This window comes from Ictalurus furcatus, chromosome 14 (genome assembly GCF_023375685.1).
Source record: "Ictalurus furcatus strain D&B chromosome 14, Billie_1.0, whole genome shotgun sequence".
NCBI lineage: Eukaryota > Metazoa > Chordata > Actinopteri > Siluriformes > Ictaluridae > Ictalurus > Ictalurus furcatus.
In genome coordinates this window covers 4,393,342-4,411,022 of record NC_071268.1, presented here as the reverse complement: position 1 = coordinate 4,411,022, position 17,681 = coordinate 4,393,342, and the positions used below count along the sequence as shown (strand labels likewise).

Here is a 17,681-nt window from a genome sequence, read left to right as displayed (position 1 = left end):
TGATGTAGGTCAGGGATAACCCTTCACTGCCTCAATGTTCTTCATCTGGGCTTGAGTAAGCCCCGGCCAATATGGCACCCGAGGTATTATGCCTCGGTCAGCCCCAGGTGGCACTTTTTAGGGTTGGCTGTCAGCCTGGCCTTCCGGAGCTCCTTCAGGACCTCCCCCAGGTGGAACAGGTGGTCCGACCAAGTGGAGGAGTGGATGACCACATCGTCCATGTAGGCGAGTGCGAAGGCATGATGGGGTTGCAGGACAATGTCCATCAGCCGCTGGAACGTCGTGGGTGCTCCATGTAGCCCGAAGGGGAGAACCCGGTACTGCCAGTAGCCGTTCGCCATGCTGAATGCCTTCTTTGGTGTCGCCTCTGTAGCCAGCGCCACTTGCCAGTACCCCTTTGTTAGGTCCAGGGTGGAGATGAACCGGGCCGTCCCCAGTCGCTCCACTAGGTCGTCCACCCGGGGTAGGGGATAGCTGTCAATCTCCGTGACCTGGTTTAACTTCCAGAAGTCGTTGCAGAGGCGCATACTTCCATCAGGCTTCGGTACGACTACAATAGGGCTGGACCAGGGGCTGTTGGACTCCTCTATGATGTTGTCCCACAGCATCCGGCTGACCTCCTCCTCGATAGCCTTACGGCAGGCCTACGGGACTCGATAGGGCCGCTGCCGCACCACCACTCCCGGGTGAGTCTTGATTCCGTGTTGTACCAGCTGCATCATGCCTGGGGAGGTAGAAAAAACATCGGTAAATTGACCCACCAACTCTGTCAGCTCCTGCTTTTGTGTGGGGATGAGCTCTTCGCCCAGTTGGACTAAGGTGCCCTGGTCCTTAGTCCTGTGTCTAGGGCCACAAACGCAGACAATACGGGTGCTGGCTCTATCCACCTCTTCAGCAGGTTTATGTGGTACGTTTTTGTGTCTGCTTGCTTACCAGGCTGCTGCAAGCGATAGTTCACGGCACCTCTCCTCTCGAGGACTGTATATGGGCCCTGCCATCGAGCTAGAAATTTGCAGGAGCTGCTGGGTACTAGCAGGAGTACCCAATCACCAGGTTGGAACTCGCAGGGTTCTGCTGGACGGTTGTACACTCGTTTCTGTTCCTCCTGGGCGGCTCTCATATGTTCCTGGACGATTGGGGCCACTCAGTCGATCTTCTCCTGGATCTCCTGTACATACTCGATGACCGAGCAGAACAGGGAAGGCTGTTCTTCCCATGCATCCCATGCCACGTCCAGCAGTCCACGAGGTTGCCGTCCGAAGAGGAGCTCGAAGGGTGTGAAGCCCATGGATGCTTGGGGGCAATCTCGGATGGCGAAGAGGACGTATGGCAGAAGAAGGTCCCAGTTCCTCCCTTCCTCGTCTACCACCCAGCGCAACATCTGCTTCAAGGTCTGGTTGAATTGTTCGACCAGCCCATCTGTTTGTGGGTGGTAGACGGATGCCTTTTGGTGTTTCACCTGCAACAGCCGACACAGATCAGACATTAGCTTTGAGACAAACGGGGTGTGTCGGCGATTTGTTCGATGCAGGGGAAACGGGGGAACCAGGGTTGGATTAATGCACTCTCTCGCATGCCATCGATAAAAAGTCCTTTATTTTTCTTAACAAAAACAATTAATGAATGAAAACTTGTTGAAATGAAACCTTACTATTGAATTTAACGTAAAATGACTTATTGTGAATTGGCGTGCAGGAGCGTGGTCAAAAAAAGGTGTGCTTCCCAGCTCTCCATTTCCATCCGCGCCTGTTGGAAGGTTAACCCACGTTTTATGCACCTCCCACACCACACGTGACCCATGACCCAGGAGCAAACGCACCACCAAACCTCACAAAACACAACACAATGCCAAACAAACAGATCAAAAACAGCCCCAAATTCCAGCTCCACAACAAAATGGCAAAATGGCTGTAACATACCGGCCCCTAATTTTTGTGTAACAAACAATTATAAAACATACATTTATAGCCATTCAAACATCAACATGCATTAACCACGAACAAACATGAATTATTTGAGTATTATGTAACAACCAGTCAGTACAGATTTATGGCTAACAGATTTTGATTGAATATTAGAGTCCATTCAAGTGTATGTGCCTAAGTGTGTGTGTGTATGAAAAATAGTACATCAAAAAGAGGGGATGCCAGAAAAAAAATGTTCATTCAAATAGTCCATGTTGGCGTAACCTTGTGACCAGGATTCAAAATGCATAGACTGATAAAATGTTATTATCCATTACAGGATACATTATTATGCATCTTCTGTAAGTCATTGTATTTACATACAACTTATTCTGCCTCAAGCAAAAGACATAATTTAGTAATAGGTCTTTCAAGTTGGTTGGTTTGTGTCTTAACACGTACTTTACGTACAAACCCCTTGGAGTCTTCCATAGTTTCTATAATGCGCCCCATAGACCACGAGTTCCTGGGGGCAGAATCATCAATAATAAGCACCAGATCTCCAACTAAGAAACTTCGGTGGGGCTTATTCCATTTCTGACGCTGTTGCATTATGGGGAGATATTCTTTGGTCCATCTTTTCCAGAATATGTCGCTGAGGTATTGTACTTGCTTCCAGCGTCTTTTTCCGTAGGTTTCTTGTTTATCAAACGAGCCTGGTGGTAGAGTGGGCTTTCCTTTTAACAGTAAAAGGTGATTTGGTGTTAACGCTTCGAGATCATTAGGATCATCACTGGAAGGTGTTATTGGTTCGTCATTCAAAATAGCCTCAACTTCACAAAATATGGTACTGAGGGCTTCGTCGTCAACCATTTGTTGCCCAGTGATCAAGCAAAGGATCCTTTTAGCCTGTTGTACGAGACGTTCCCAGACACCACCATGGTGAGCTCCGTGGGGTGGGTTAAAGGTCCATTTTATTCCATCCAGCAAGAGAGTGTTCTGTATTTTGGTTTGATTCAAGCTTTGTAGTGTCTGCTTCAATTCTCGGTTTGCACTCACAAAGTTAGTTCCGTTATCTGATCTTATTTCTTTGACTTGTCCTCTTCGACAGATAAACCTTCTTATAGCATTAATGCAGGAATCTGTGTCAAGTGTATAGGCCACTTCAAGATGAACGGCACGGCACATTAGACAAGTGAATATTGCGCCATACCTTTTAACAGTATTCCTTCCTCTTTTTACCTCAATAGGTCCAAAATAATCCATTCCCACCAGAGTAAATGGAGGGAGGTCCATTGATAGTCTGTCAGAAGGGAGATAGGACATTTTCTGTTCTCCATGTCTTTGATGCTGATGGCGACATGTCAAGCATTCTCTAATGATCCTTCTAGCCAATGAATTGGCACGAGGAATCCAAAACCGTCGTCGAAGTGTGGAAAGCATATCATTTCTTCCACTATGTCCAACCTTTTCATGTACGAAACGAAGGATGAGTTCTGAGACGTTGCTACCATTTGGCAGGATAGCAGGATGTTTTGCCTCCTCGGGTAATGCAGACTTGCTTAACCGACCACCTACTCTTATAATGCCATCGACAACTGTTGGATCCAGTTTGCATAGCAAACTGGATTTCTTTACAACCTTTCTTTTACTCAAGCATGAGATTTCCTCAGGAAAGTTCTGATTTTGCACAAAACTAACAATTGCCTTTTTGGCTTTATCGAGATCCACCACTGAGAGTCTGTGAGTCGATGCTTTCTTTTGGATAGTTTTATAAGATTGTGTGTTGTTCGTCTTTTCATCACATCTTCGTTTAAGTGTCTCTTTGACCTTCAAAAGCCATGCCATGGCTCTTTTGAGGTCTTTCCATTTGGAAAAGTATGACAACTTGCTTGTAGGACAAGATTCTTCCATTGGCTTGGCAGATGTGACATGAACGGAAGCTTGCTGCTTTAACTCAGGGTCGTCGCTTGAAATGATATCCATGCCTCCAAGTGTCTTTGGCCACTGAGAGCATTTGCGAAGGATTTCCGGTCCTTGGATCCATGTCTTACACTGAAGAAAAGCTTTGACTGATATGCCACGTGAAGCTGCATCCTTTGAAGAGACGTGCCGCCATTGCTCTACCATTGATAGAGAGTGAATTATTGAAATTCGATTTGCAATGTACGTCTTAAATCTTTTACTTATGTTTGTGATATATTGCAGAACTGTCATACTGTCTGACCAGAAGATGGAATTTGATAATGAGAGTTGTAATTCTGTCTTCAGCATGTGATCCATTCGTACAGCCAAGACTGCTGCTGCCAATTCCATTCTGGGGATGGTAGTACACTTAAGAGGTGCAACTTTAGCTTTTCCAAAGGCAAAGGACACACAGACTTCGCCCAAACCGTTTGTGAGCCAAAGGTAGGATACGGTGCCATAACCTACTTCAGTAGCATCACAAAAGTGGTGCAGCTGTGCAGATTTAAAGTCTTCAAAGCCCTTAGGAATAAAGTTTCGGTTTACCTTGAAAGTGTCCAGTAGATGGAGCGAGTGAAGCCATTCTTCCCAGGTTTGAGCTACGTCGAGCGGGATCTTTTCATCCCAACTCAATTTCATCTTACACAGGCTTTGTAAGAGCCTCTTTGCCATGAGAATAATAGGAGCCAAAAAGCCCAAGGGGTCATAGATTGAACAAATGATGGATAAAATGCCCCTCCGGGTTACTTCATGGGACTTGATTGCTATACTGAAAGTAAAGACATCTCTTTCGACATCCCATTGGGTACCAAGAGCTCTTTCCATTGGTAACTGCTCCTTATTTAAATCCAGAGCTCTCACTTCTTTTGCTCTATCTTCTTCAGGAATTACAGAGAGCATGGCATGATCATTACTGATCCATTTGTTTAAATGGAACCCACCTTTTGAGCATACTTCTGTTAGCTGTTGATACAGAAATATTGCTTGCTCTGTACTTTTGACTGCTTTCAGGCAGTCATCTATGTAGAAGTTCTGCCAGATGGTATTCGTGACTTCTTCCAGATCCTTCCCCTGATTGTCATCTGCTGTTTTCAATAAAGCATATGTTGCACAGCTAAGTGATGACACTGCACCGAAGATATGCACAAGCATCCTGTGTTCCACAAGCTCTTTACAGAGGTCTCCATTTGGCCACCAAAGAAAGCACAAGAAGTTAGCGTCTTCCTTTGCCACTCGAACCTGATGCCACTTGAACCTGATGGAACATGCCTCTATGTCGGCAATGAAGGCTATGAGGCCTTGCCGAAAGTGAATCAATATGCCAAGTAGTGTCTTGGTAAAGTCAGGGCCTTGAAGCAGTTCCTTATTTAGAGAAGTTCCACCGAATATTGCAGCACAGTCAAACACCACACGCAGTTTCCTTTTGTGGGGGTGGTAGACACCATGATGAGGCAAATACCACACCTTGCCAGTTTCAGCCTGCAACTAGCTCTGAGGAACGACTTCACCATAACCCTTCTTCATGATGTTGTCCATAAAGGATTTGTAGTCATTATAAAACATCCGATCCTTTTCGAATCTCTTCAGCAAATGTTGAGTTCTTTGATGGGCTATTTGCCTATTGCTGGGCATAATCACATTGCTGTTACGAAAGGATAGTTTTAAGTGGTAATGACCATCTTTAAGTTCAGCTGGAGTAGATATGATACTCATAAAATGGTGATCTTCCTGCGACAGTTCATTCTTTTCTCCATAGTGCTGTTCCATGAAATCCTGATTATATTGTTGCATCAAAAGGTTTTCCAAGTTAGCGACAGATATCCTATTATCTTGAATAGAGCTACCCTTGTCATTTTCGATCCCGCCTTGGCCGAGTGGACCATTGATAACCCAGCCAAGAAGGGTTTTAACAGCATAGGGCCCATCACCTCCACTGTTAATTATTCTCCAGGGTTCTAGAGCCTTTGGTGCATTAACACCTATTAGTAGGCCAATGGTTGCATCGATTGGAGTCAAGTCGACCTCTTTAAGGTAAGACCATTTTCTTATATCATCCAATTTCGGAATGTTGTCGTGAGTCACAGGAATAGATTTTTGTGTGAAAACCTCAGACAATTTGAGAAATTAGTTACTGTCTAATGCTGCTACTTCTATACCAGATATTTTATAACTAGTTATTGGTTTCTGTTGACCCAGTGTTTTCAAAAGTATTTCTGTTTTCTTACCAAGATCATGAAGCTGCATGGATAATTCCTCGGTACAAAATGTTGCGGAGCTCCCCGGATCTAGGAAAGCATAGGTTTGGATACATTTCGTACCTTTCTCCAACTTCACTTTGACGGGCACAATTGCTAGAGCACATTCTTTTGTGCCGGCCCCACTATGGCTACCAGTTGCTAAAGAAACGACTGCATTGGAACCAGAGAATTTTTTTGCATGATCCTGAGGCTGTTAGGTTTCCTTGGTGTGTATATGTAGTATGGTTGGATGACCCCTTTTACACACATGACACGACATCCGCTTCTTACAATTCTTGCTCATGTGTCCTCTTTGTAGACACCCGAAACACAGTCCTTTAACTTTCAAGAATTCCACCTTTTCTTTGTTTGGTTTATTTTGAAATACTTCACATACTTCCACTGGATGATTTCTATTGCAGAACATGCAAGGCTTTACAAATGCATCAGAACCATTCATGGTATTTCCACTTTACCTGTAATCCGTTGATGGCTCAGACTTCGATACTGGTGAAACAGTTGTAGCGAAACTGCTCCCCCTACTATTTGCTTTGGAGTAGGCTTTGTAGTGGCCTTTTGATTCAGACGTTTGCTTCAGCGGGCTTTGAATCTCCCCAAAGATTGGATCCAGCATCATTCGTGTTTGTTTGTCAATAAATGCAAGTAGATCTCTAAATGTCGCTCTCTGCTTGTGTTTGTCGTAGATGTTGCAGACTACTGCTCTCCGCTTGTCACGAAGCCTAAATGGTAGTTTTGACACCATGATCTTTAAATTGGAGGGTGTTTCAAGATCTGTAACATAGTCCATCTCCCTCATTGTGTTATGACAACTTTTCAAGAAGGGTGCATACGACCTCAGACTAGATCTATCCTCTGACTTGATAGTAGGCCACCTCAGTGCCTTGTCCATGAAGGCAGATGTGATTTTAACTTTATTTCCAAAATGCCATTCAAGTTGTTCCTTAGCTTCCTTATAGCCCTTTTCCGGTAGCATATGAAAACAGCTACGGACAAGGTTTCTTGGTTCTCCAGATGTGTATTGTTCCAAGTAGTTTAACCTTTGTTGCATATCGTCAGTTTTTGTTTTGATGGTCTGCTCAAAAGATTGTATGCAAGATCTGAACTGCAGTGGGTCTCCATGAAAGACTAAGATTTCTCTTTGTGGAAGTTGCGACAATGCACTTTGCTTTATCAGTAGTTCTGTGATTACATTTTGCCTTTTCATGACATCCATGAGGGAATCGTCATCCAAATGAGGGACATCTCTTTGAGCTTCCTCTTGTATTGAGCTTTGCAAAGGCCTTCTGATAGTGATTGAAGATGGATCTTGGGTCTCCAGTTTCACTTGTGAAGGTGTTTCTTGCCCCCAGGTGGCCCTCGAGCGGATGGGCATGGGCCAGGTGCATCAGTGCCTGCATTCTGGCTTTGGGGATGACCAAGAGGTCCACGGTTTCCCCTCTGCGGTTGGTCCGGTGGTACAGTACTCCTCCCTTGGCCAGGAGGAGGGGAGTCTCTGATTCGGGCTCTGGTCAACCCCCTTGATCTGGCACACTTGGGCCCAACAATACTTCAGGCAGCTGTCCTCTTTTTGCACTCGGCCAAAGTTCCCCTGCCGGTTTACCTGCTGGAACATAGACAAGAGCGGGTTAGAGTGTGTGTGCAGCTTACCTTCTGTCCTGGTGTCCTCCTTGCCTCGGGCCATGTAGGCCTGCCACACTTGTGCCTCCTTCACTCGCTGGGGCGGTTTCGGTGGGTCCAGCGTGGGGAGGACACGCCCTGCTGGCCAGGTTTTCTGGGTCTTCTTCGGCATCCCCTGGTCCGGCTCGGTTGGTCTGGGCTTGTCCTTGGGTGTCCCGTAGTCCGGGCGGCTTTGGTGGTGCTGTCCCTCCTTGCCGAGCGCCAGGGTGGTCAGGGTGTGTTCCAGGGCGGTCAGTAGTTCCCTGGGTGTCCTGTGGGCTTGCATTCCCATGGCCTGGTGTTCTGTGGGCGCCAGAGTCCTCAGTAATCGGTCCACGGCCACCCTCTCTACAACCTCGGTGGCGGAGTGCAGGTCTGGCTGGAGCCACCTCTTGGTGAGGCGCAGGAGGGTGTCCATCTGTCCACATGGCTTGGCTCCCGGCCTGTGGCTCCACCGGTGGAACTCCGCCGCCGCCTGGAAGGGGTTCCGCCCACACCACACCAGGATCTCTCTCTTTACTGCTCCGTAGTCCCCTGCGTCCTCCGGAGCAAGGGCATAATAAGCTGTGCGTGCCTCTCTGGAAAGCAGCAGGCAGAGGATGCGCGGCCACTCCTCGATACCCCAGCTCTCCTGGTGGGCGACCTGTTCGAAGGCTTCCAGGTAGGCCTTGATGTCGTCCTCTGGGATCACGTGGGGAAGCAGGTCCTGGGCTTCTCGGCTAGGATCAGGGTGAAGGGGGTGGCCACAGAGGTCATGGCTTTTAGGGCATATTCACATATGACATGTGAATTTCTTCCTCAGGCTAACCTACCCCCTGCTTTTTGCAAATCATGGAGATAAATTGTTGATATATTAAACGTGCAAGTAACTAGAAGAAATTATACTTTGCTAGTTTTGTTTCGTTACTATTATAGATATTTAGCTTTAGTTCGCTGGCTAGCAACAATATAATACAATTAGCCAAACTATGTGTGGATTAGCTGCAGTTTACTTCGATGTAGAAATGATGTAAACAATACTTGTATTGTTTACTATTATAAACAATATACTATTATATAGTACATGTCGTTTTTACAAGCGATTAAATCAATATGAACAAATATTTACTTACCAAATTTGACAGTGGTGGAAGATTTCAATCTTGCCCTACAACAATCCCGGCTAACGTCTTCTGTCTGCTTCGTGCGTCACGTGAGATCTCAGGATGAATGTTCAGAACGTGACATCATTATTGAATTGATTCAACATATGCTTTTAAGTTGAGGTGACAGATACTGTCATTAATTCAACTCACAAACTAGTTGCGACAGTGAAAACTTAACATGTTAAATTGACTGAAAAACTAAAAAAAAAAAAAACAATTTGTTGTGTCAACTTAAAAATTTACTTGGGAACAACTAAAACTCAAAATCATTTTTTATAGTATGTTCAAGTGCATGAAGGTTTACACCCTACACAGTGCACTGATAAAAGAGCCATCTCTGATTATTTCAGCTGATCTAGTTGCATTTTCCATGCGGAGATCCAGACCCGCTGTAGTGTCGTGATATCTTTGAATGGTGTTGTGAAGTAGGCTGAGGTGGTACTGTATGAATACAGTGAAATGAATAGAGCTCAGAGAGAGGTGTGTCTTGTTTCAGAGCTGGAGATCCGGCAGCAGCGTGGGATTCTTCCTGCCGGAGCGCTGCTGCTCACCGTCCCTGACCCGCAGGAGCATGTAGGCAGTGGAGGAGCTACTCTCAACGCACTGCTGGTGGCCGCAGAGCACCTCAGCGCCAGAGACGGATATACAGTGAGCCCTGGGCTGGAAGCCGTCGAGAATTACTTTTAGAAATAAGTGATGCATCTTGGTGAGGAGAAGGTGCTAATCCTAGAAGTAAAATATTAAGCAGGATGTTCAACAGTGGCGTCACAGTAAATCAGATACTCCTCAGGCCCTATTTCCATACTACTACTGATACTAATCCTGCTACTACAAGGTTAAATTAAGCAAAGTTAAGAAGCTGCCCCAATGCCAGGGTTCAATAATTGTGGTGAGGAACATATTAACCAGTATACGCACATACGGGGCTCCACCATTTATAATATCAACCCTTCAAAACAATCTTGATATTTATAAAGTTCTCAGGCACAGCCCCATGAATTTTCGATTCCACTGAGATATTACTTACCTACTTGAAGTCCAGTCACACTTAGCGGCAAGTGGTGACAGAGGTCCATAGGGGCAGGATTTTCTCTGCCCCACAATCACTCGATGAATATTCTCCAGTTTCCAGCGGCCGAATTTCTGGGATAGTTCTGGGTGTTTTTTAAGGTATAGCTAGGCTCAAACTTTGTCTGAAACCTGTCAACTCTGCCGAACACAGCTGAAGGCACTTCTTAAACGCCTAAAATCGAGCTGCTAAGCTGGACGACTGTATGTTGCTGACTCTTTAACTGCTTTTTACAGGGTTACTCTAAAAATGAACTAGACAGTGGGCTACAGCATAAGTCCGGTGTGACAAGCTCTCAACTTCATGTGGTTTGAGCCTGCATCGTTATCGATGTTGTCTTGCTTCACCAAAACGCTGCTGGTATTTACACTATGAATATATTGAATTCTGACTTGAACATCTTTGTGTGTGTGTGTTTGTGTGTGTGTTCGTGGTGCTTGTTCTTCTGTCTTCAGGTGGTGACCGCAGATGTCTTGTACGACACACACATTCTCATTTTGCACACGGTGAGAACAGCGAAGTCTGCATTGAGCCACAAATTTTACGTTTGTAACGAGCTCATTCGTGGCGATTGTGTGTGTGTGTGTGTGTGTGTGGCAGGGCAGAGACTTTCCCTGGGACGGCTGCAGTAGGGCTTTCTGTTGGATGCCCGTTAGTGCAGCTGAACAAAATGTCGAGGGACCGGTTTGCTGCTTAGATATGTTGCTGAACTGCCTTTCAACCAAGGTAAGTAAATCATGCACAGGATGGATTTCACGCAAGGTAGTGATTTGTGTGTTTTGGACACTGTCTCTCACTCGAGAATGTACGCATTGGCCTGTCCTGCTTTTATGTAGGAGGTATTGTGTATTGGCAAAAATGAAATCAAATTAAAATGGAAATAACTGAATTAAAGCCACAAGCCTCAAGCCCCAGCACTGCCAGGCTCTGGGTTACTGATCAGAAGGTCGGGGGTTCAAGCCCCAGCACTGCCAGGCTCTGGGTTACTGATCAGAAGGTCGGGGGTTCAAGCCCCAGCACCGCCAAGCTGCTATTATCATTATCATTAAAGCACAGATATGATTGGTGGCGGTGGATGGAACTACGTTTACGTATGTAACGTGTCTCTGTGTTGTCTCAGGTGTGTGCTGGCTCTCCGCCGGGTGTTTGGGTGTGTAGTACTGACATGATCCTGAGCATCTCTTCAATACCAAGTGAGATTACACTCACGCGTCATAAACTGAGACTCGCACGTCAGCTTAAAACGTACTCGTGCCTTTAAATGTTGCATATGCGTCCCTGCAGCGGTGCCGTGGGAGGACTTCGCCGGAGTGCGCGCCGTGTCCTTACCTGGTGACACGTCTTTTGCCGTTAACCATGGAGTCTACCTCACAGACGCACAGGTGGGTCCTGGGTAAAGTATACACATCGTGTCGATAGATGTTTCCTTGATGCACGATACGCATCATGATATACGTTTGCTCAGAAAAGTCGCCTTAAATCCGAATTTGATTCCTTTTACTTAATGTCTACAAACTGAAACGGAGGAGTTCTGAGAAAAACGTCAAATATGTCAAAATGAATGAATAACTATCATCAGCTGCTTCCAGGTTTGTAATTAAAATTTTTTTTTTTTAAAGTTCTAACAAATTAGCACAATATTTCATAAAAGTGTACTGTGGTAAAATTGATCATGTTATGGATATATTTCCGTCGTAGCGTCCAGTCTTATGGTGGATAGTTCAGTAAGTTGAGATTGCTACCCTATAACTAGCCCTGTATCGACAGGGTGGAGTGCGTGATATCATCTACCGGGGTTCGGAAGAGAGGATCCGCTCTGCTGCACTGCCCGATGGGAAAGTTCCTCTGGTATGGACATTTTACGTACACGTACACTAATCCTATTGTGTGATATTATAGGCAGTGTTTTTATGCTAACAGTTGGTTTGGAAACTGGTGGTTTGGGTTGCAGGTGTCGGGGCCTGTGTTTTTCTCCAGCTCTGTATCTGAGAAACTTTTACAAACTCTCGTGACTCCACCGCTCGATGGCTGCACTTACCTGGGCATGGACTCTGGAGCGCTTCGTCTTCAGGTGTATACACACAGGGACACGCTGACGTGATTTATAATGATATCGTTGATGCTAGTATTAGATTTTACGTTCTACGCTGTGAATACGCCAGCTATGAGACACTTCTGTAACTGTGCTATGTAAACCTCCATCGTGTTATTTAAACCTTTCGCTAAAGGCCATTATTTGGTTAAAATAAGAGAGACCCATTTCTGCCTTGAATATCGTACTGACGCGCTTTTGATGGACGTTTCCGTGTCATCTTTCACGGCGCTTATTCCCTCCACTACGCGTCCTCTGTAGATCTCGCTCTTTCTGGATATCCTGCTGTGCCTTTGCTCGGACCCGACCGAAGCGGAGTTTGTGAACGGCGTGAGAGCAGGTTCCAGTTCACCTACGGGTCCGCGAGGCGAGGCAGTGAAGAGCGCTCGCGCTGTGCTCTGGAGGACTTTGAGAGGTGTTCCCCTTTCTCTGGGTAACTTGGCTTGTGTCCACGCTCATGTTCTCTTTCTCTGATGTTTTTTTTTTGATGTTTTTTTTTTTCTGATCGTTGGTTTTGATGAACACGTTCACGCTGTATTTGCAGCACACGCTTCAGATGGACGCTACGATTACCTGACCGCGTCGGGCAAGGAGCATATCGTACGTCTGACAGAGGCGGGATCAGAGACGTGGGTTCTTTCTCACATACAGGTGAGCCGCAGCGAAGGCTTAGCCAAACCTCCAGATTAAAGCTTTCGGCTTGTTTAATGTCCAAAACTACCGGATCTATAAACCTTGCGTGTCACTAGAATGTTGATGTTGGATTTTTATTACATCTCTTCCCCTCTCTGCAGGAGCTGCAGTGCGTGAGCGAGGACGGTAGGATAATTAACAGTGTCCTGGAAGGAGAGGTGCACGTCGCAGCAGGCGCTGTTGTGCAACACTGCCACTTACAGGTCAGGTCAGGAAATCGCTGCACACTATAAAGGATAAGCATAATATCAACCAGGCTGCACTTGGGTAAATAGGATTTTGTGATTTTTATTTATTTTTTTATATTCCAGGGTCCGATTCAAGTGAATTCTGGGTGCCTCCTTTCTGGCCTGGACCAGACCGTATCAGATCAACTGCGACACCTGCCTCTGACCAGCGACATCATTGTGCAGGGGCACAGGGTGAATGTAGGAGAGCTGAAGTTAACAGTGTTTACGGTGTTTGGGGCGTATGACAGTTTGGAGGTAAATATCTTTTGGTTGTCTTTCTGTGCAAAACTAGAGCGAGGCTGCTCCTTTTTGATGCATTTGAACCATAACATGTAATGGACCTGGATTTCAAACCAGCTCACTCTGGCGTTCTTAACTTCCCGTTTAAGTCCTCCGGATATGTTAAATAGTAGGGGAGTAATGATGCACTCCGCTCACGATTAGATTTAAGTCACGATGCTGGCTTCAGTTCCATTCTCAGAGCATTTTTGAATATGCTCTGAGAAATAGAGCTCCAAATCGGCTAAAATGCCCGTTTTCCGCGCCCCCTTTCTCGTTCATTGTAGATCACAGAGCCGTGGGGCCGGTGTCGTTTCTACCAAAGAGCTCTTTGTAACTGGTTTAAATGATTATAAAGTAGTCGTGTAACCATAAAACATATAACGCATGTCAGACATTGTGATCCGGAGCTGTCTGTCAGCGTGCTCTCTGTGTATTTGAACTATATGGGTTGTGCTGAATGAGACCTCTGGTTTTCGAACCAGACGCATACTTAACGCTGATACCCTTGATGTGATTTCACATGTTTTCTACGATGCGCGTCATCAAATATTTGCATCTGGTTTTAAAGTACCGCCCTACTGTTCTCTCCTCTCCAGGCCCAGAGTGATGACGTTGCCGCTTCGTTCCTCAATCAAATGTGGAGCCGCTTCTTCAGCAGCACTGGAATACAGTAAGAGACCCGAGATCCCGTGTCAATCCAGAGAAACGGATTGCGGATAAATAAATAAATAAAAAATCTTGTGTGCGTTTTCTGTGTCAGGCGAGAGGATCTGTGGGGAGAGGCGAGCAGAGCACGTCAGACTCTGCTGGACGCTCGCTTGTTTCTGGCGTTTATGCCAAAGGGAGGCACAATAGGGCTGGATGGCGTGTGCTTCCTGCTGGGAGGCTCTGGGAGTATAGAGAACTGGAGATCCGCGTGGAGACTCTCTCTTAGGGAGGTGCTGTCTCTCACCGACCAGCAGCGTGAACTGCAGTGGAGAGAGAAGCTGCTGTTTCGTGCAGGCCGGAGAAGAGCGGCGGACACACTGAAGAGCCACGCAGCTCACAACCTCCTGCCTAGTATGAGAGCAGCAGTGCTGGGAGGCAAGCACACAGAGCTACTGAGCATGCTCGACTCCGGTGAGGAAAAGATGCACAGTCACCGTTCTGCTATTAATTGTGTACTATTGCTGTGTTCTGTACTGTACGGTCATATACATTTACACAGCTCTCTCTGCCTTTCTGTTTATCTGCCTGCTTGTTTTTTTCTGTTTCAGTGGCTTCATCGAGTCTTGCTGATCTGGGTGTAGCTGCGCGTACTCTGGCGTGCATCGCTGATGTTCTCGGTTGCATGGCCGGCGAAGGAAAAGGTGGTTTGAGGAGTGGCCCGGCCGCTAATCCGTCCTGGGCTTCTGCTTTCAGCCTGCTGGAGCAGGGCAAGCTGGAGGCTGGCGTCCTGGAACTGGCCAATCAGAGAGCCCGCTGGCTCGACAGGTGAGAGTTTAGAGTGCAGAAGGTGAGCAGGAAATAATTGTTTACGGGGTTAACATTCTCATCCCTGATAGACCCGAACTGCTGGTGAGAGCTGCCAGACACTACGAGGGTGCAGGACAGATCCTTCTCAGGAAAGCGGTGATGTCCGCACGCCAGTTTGTGCTCGTTGGCCAAGGTGAGATACCACCCATGGGAGAGTGGCAGGAAGTGGAGTGTCCAGCCAGACTGGAACTCTCTGGTGAGTTTCTGCAATCATCAAAATCGATATCTTATTGCATACAGATCCGTTTCTATATATTGGTACACCCTCGTGCATTTGCTTCTTTTTTTAACGTGATTCAGAAATAAAATAGACGGCGTGCTTTAACCATTGTGCTAAAATGACTAGGCGGTTGGAGCGACATTCTGCCGATTGCGTTTGAGTATGGAGGTGCGGTGGTGAACGTGGCCGTGAAGGTGGATGGAAAACGGCCGATCGGAGCCCGAGCGCGCCGCATTCCAGAGCCCCGGCTGGTGCTGTCGAGCCGCAGTGGTACTCCGGATTGCAGCGTGACTACGCAGACAGTGTGTAACGACCTCGCTGACCTGAAGGACTACTGCCAGCCCCATGCGCCTGGTGAGGACTGACGTCCTGATTCCCCAACCACAGTTTAAAAACACTCTAACGAGTAAGAAAAGGAGATTCAACTGGATCGTGAAGGCTTCCTTCCTGTTGTGTGTGTGTTGCAGGTGCCCTGTTAAAGGCAGTGTGTTTGTGCAGCGATGTGGTGTGTTTGACGTCTCCTCTGTCTCTGGAGCAGCAGTTGATTCAGCGCTGGGGAGGAGGACTGGAGCTGCACAGCTGGTCTCAGCTGCCTCATGGCTCGGGACTCGGTGAGACCAGATTCTGATATAACGGAATCAACACCGTGTAATATTCTTCGCATATGACTTGAAATGTCAGCGTTGATCAAAACTAATATAGTATTCTGCATTCTTGATACTTACTTCTTATTATTTCAAATACGCATGACGGATGGATTTGCATTATGGGTGGTGTTGCTTTGTCTTCACAACAGTGACACTGATATCTACATCGTACAGATGTGTCTTGAGAAAATAGTTTCTACTGTTGAATGTCCTCGTGGTGTGTGTGCCTGTGCAGGTACGAGCAGTATCCTGGCGGGCGCAGTCCTGGCAGCTGTGTACCGGTGCACTGGGCGGAGTTATGACACCAGTTCTCTCATCTACGCCATACTACTCCTGGAGCAGGTCACCACAGGTCAGTGGGGTTCCAGCCATCATACTGTAATCAGCGTGCACCCATAAATCAGGTCTTGTCTCTTATATGTGTATTCGGGGTCATGGAGGTGTTTCGGAGTGTTTGTGCGACACACTGCAGCTCACAGAGAAATAAATAATCAAACAAATATTAGCGCTATGGCGGGCGCAACAGCGATAATAGTAAGTGTTGCTTCGAAAATGTATATTCATGCACCGTAGGTGGAGGGTGGCAGGACCAGGTGGGAGGGCTGGTAGGTGGAGTGAAGGTGGCGCGGTCCCGTCCCATCCTGCCCCTCAGAGTGGACGTGGAGCGACTCATGCTTCCTCCAGACTTCCTCGTGGCGCTGCAACAGCGTCTCCTGCTGATCTACACGGGCAAGACACGGCTGGCGCGCAACCTGCTGCAGGTCTGAACAAGACTCTTCAAGACTTTCACGTATGTGCCGCGAATCGTGCTCGTGCTGTGATTCCTAACCCGTGTGCTCGTTTCGCAGGACGTGGTGCAGAATTGGTACAGTCGCCTGCCGTCGATCGTGCGGAACGCAGAGCAGCTGGTGAGCAATGCTGAGGAATGTGCACGGGCCTGCATGGAGGGTGAGTAAATGGAGAGGCGTGTCTTGGGACACGTTTTTGTGGAAAAGGTAAGCCTGAGATGAGCGAGCACGACAAGTCTCTCAATACTGGTTTCATCGTTTTTTTCCCCCCTCAGGAACTCTTACCAAACTAGGGGACTGCATGAACCGCTATTGGCAGCAGAAGAAAGCAATGGCTCCGGGATGTGAACCAGCCGCAGTGAGAACCATGATGGAAGCCCTTCACCCTAGAGTCTTAGGACAAAGCCTGGCTGGGGCAGGAGGTGGCGGCTTCCTGTTCATACTCACACGGGACGTCCAGCAGGAGGAGAACGTACGACAGGTCCTCAACAGCACACAGGTGAGAGACAGAATAAAAACATCAGGTGTTAAAATTCTGGATAAGATAAAGTTGGTCAGCTTTTAAATGATTGCCAGTCTGTTTGTAATCCTGGCTGTTTTTTTTTGTTTTGTTTTTAAACAGGGTCTCTGTGACTTCAGCGTGCACTCAGTGCAGATTGACACGGAAGGGATTACAGTCGTACATCAGGGCACAGGAAATGCCCAGTGTCCCAGTTAAACCAGCACAAACCGCAGCACACTTTCTGCACCGAGCCATGGATTATTCCACTGGTCCCTTACCAGCGTTGACAAGTTCAGTGAATTGACCTTAATTTGAACGTATCGACTGTAACTGTACGTTACTAAAGTTACAACGGCTTATAGGCAGCGCGTTCATTTCGTCATGAACCAGGGCGATTACTGAAAGAGAATAATATATGAATTGTTTTATATTTAAAAAAATAAAAAATAAAAAATAAAAAAGTCTGTTTGTCTCTTGGTACCATGTCATTTGTTTACTTTAGGCTGAATTAAGAAAATGTACATGGTGTGTGTGTAACATTTAAAAACGTGTAGAACTCCAAGCCAAAACACACCAAAGAGTCCTTTGTATTACTGCACCAGAAATCCCCTTCAAAATATTTCAGACAGGACAGAACTACTTTCTCCACTGATAATAATAATAATAATAATAATAATAATAATAATAATAATAATTTCTCCATTTACATTTGAGA

At 46.5% G+C, this 17,681-nt stretch overlaps 1 protein-coding gene across 1 annotated transcript in view; it reads left to right on the top strand.

The window, feature by feature from the left end:
* Positions 1-17,581, top strand: part of LOC128618034 (L-fucose kinase-like) — a 24,951-nt gene extending 7,370 nt beyond the window's left edge. Inside the window, exons 2-23 of the mRNA XM_053641387.1 lie at positions 9,425-9,576; positions 10,453-10,503; positions 10,598-10,723; positions 11,118-11,190; positions 11,282-11,379; positions 11,765-11,845; positions 11,949-12,068; positions 12,351-12,522; positions 12,634-12,740; positions 12,884-12,985; positions 13,094-13,267; positions 13,891-13,964; positions 14,055-14,413; positions 14,551-14,767; positions 14,839-15,005; positions 15,156-15,383; positions 15,497-15,640; positions 15,912-16,028; positions 16,250-16,437; positions 16,525-16,624; positions 16,740-16,963; positions 17,087-17,581. Coding sequence (XP_053497362.1) covers positions 9,425-9,576; positions 10,453-10,503; positions 10,598-10,723; positions 11,118-11,190; positions 11,282-11,379; positions 11,765-11,845; positions 11,949-12,068; positions 12,351-12,522; positions 12,634-12,740; positions 12,884-12,985; positions 13,094-13,267; positions 13,891-13,964; positions 14,055-14,413; positions 14,551-14,767; positions 14,839-15,005; positions 15,156-15,383; positions 15,497-15,640; positions 15,912-16,028; positions 16,250-16,437; positions 16,525-16,624; positions 16,740-16,963; positions 17,087-17,182 — 3,170 coding nt within the window. The 3' untranslated portion in view covers positions 17,183-17,581. The remainder of the gene's footprint in view (positions 1-9,424; positions 9,577-10,452; positions 10,504-10,597; positions 10,724-11,117; positions 11,191-11,281; positions 11,380-11,764; positions 11,846-11,948; positions 12,069-12,350; positions 12,523-12,633; positions 12,741-12,883; positions 12,986-13,093; positions 13,268-13,890; positions 13,965-14,054; positions 14,414-14,550; positions 14,768-14,838; positions 15,006-15,155; positions 15,384-15,496; positions 15,641-15,911; positions 16,029-16,249; positions 16,438-16,524; positions 16,625-16,739; positions 16,964-17,086) is intronic.
* Positions 17,582-17,681: the final 100 nt, after the last annotated feature.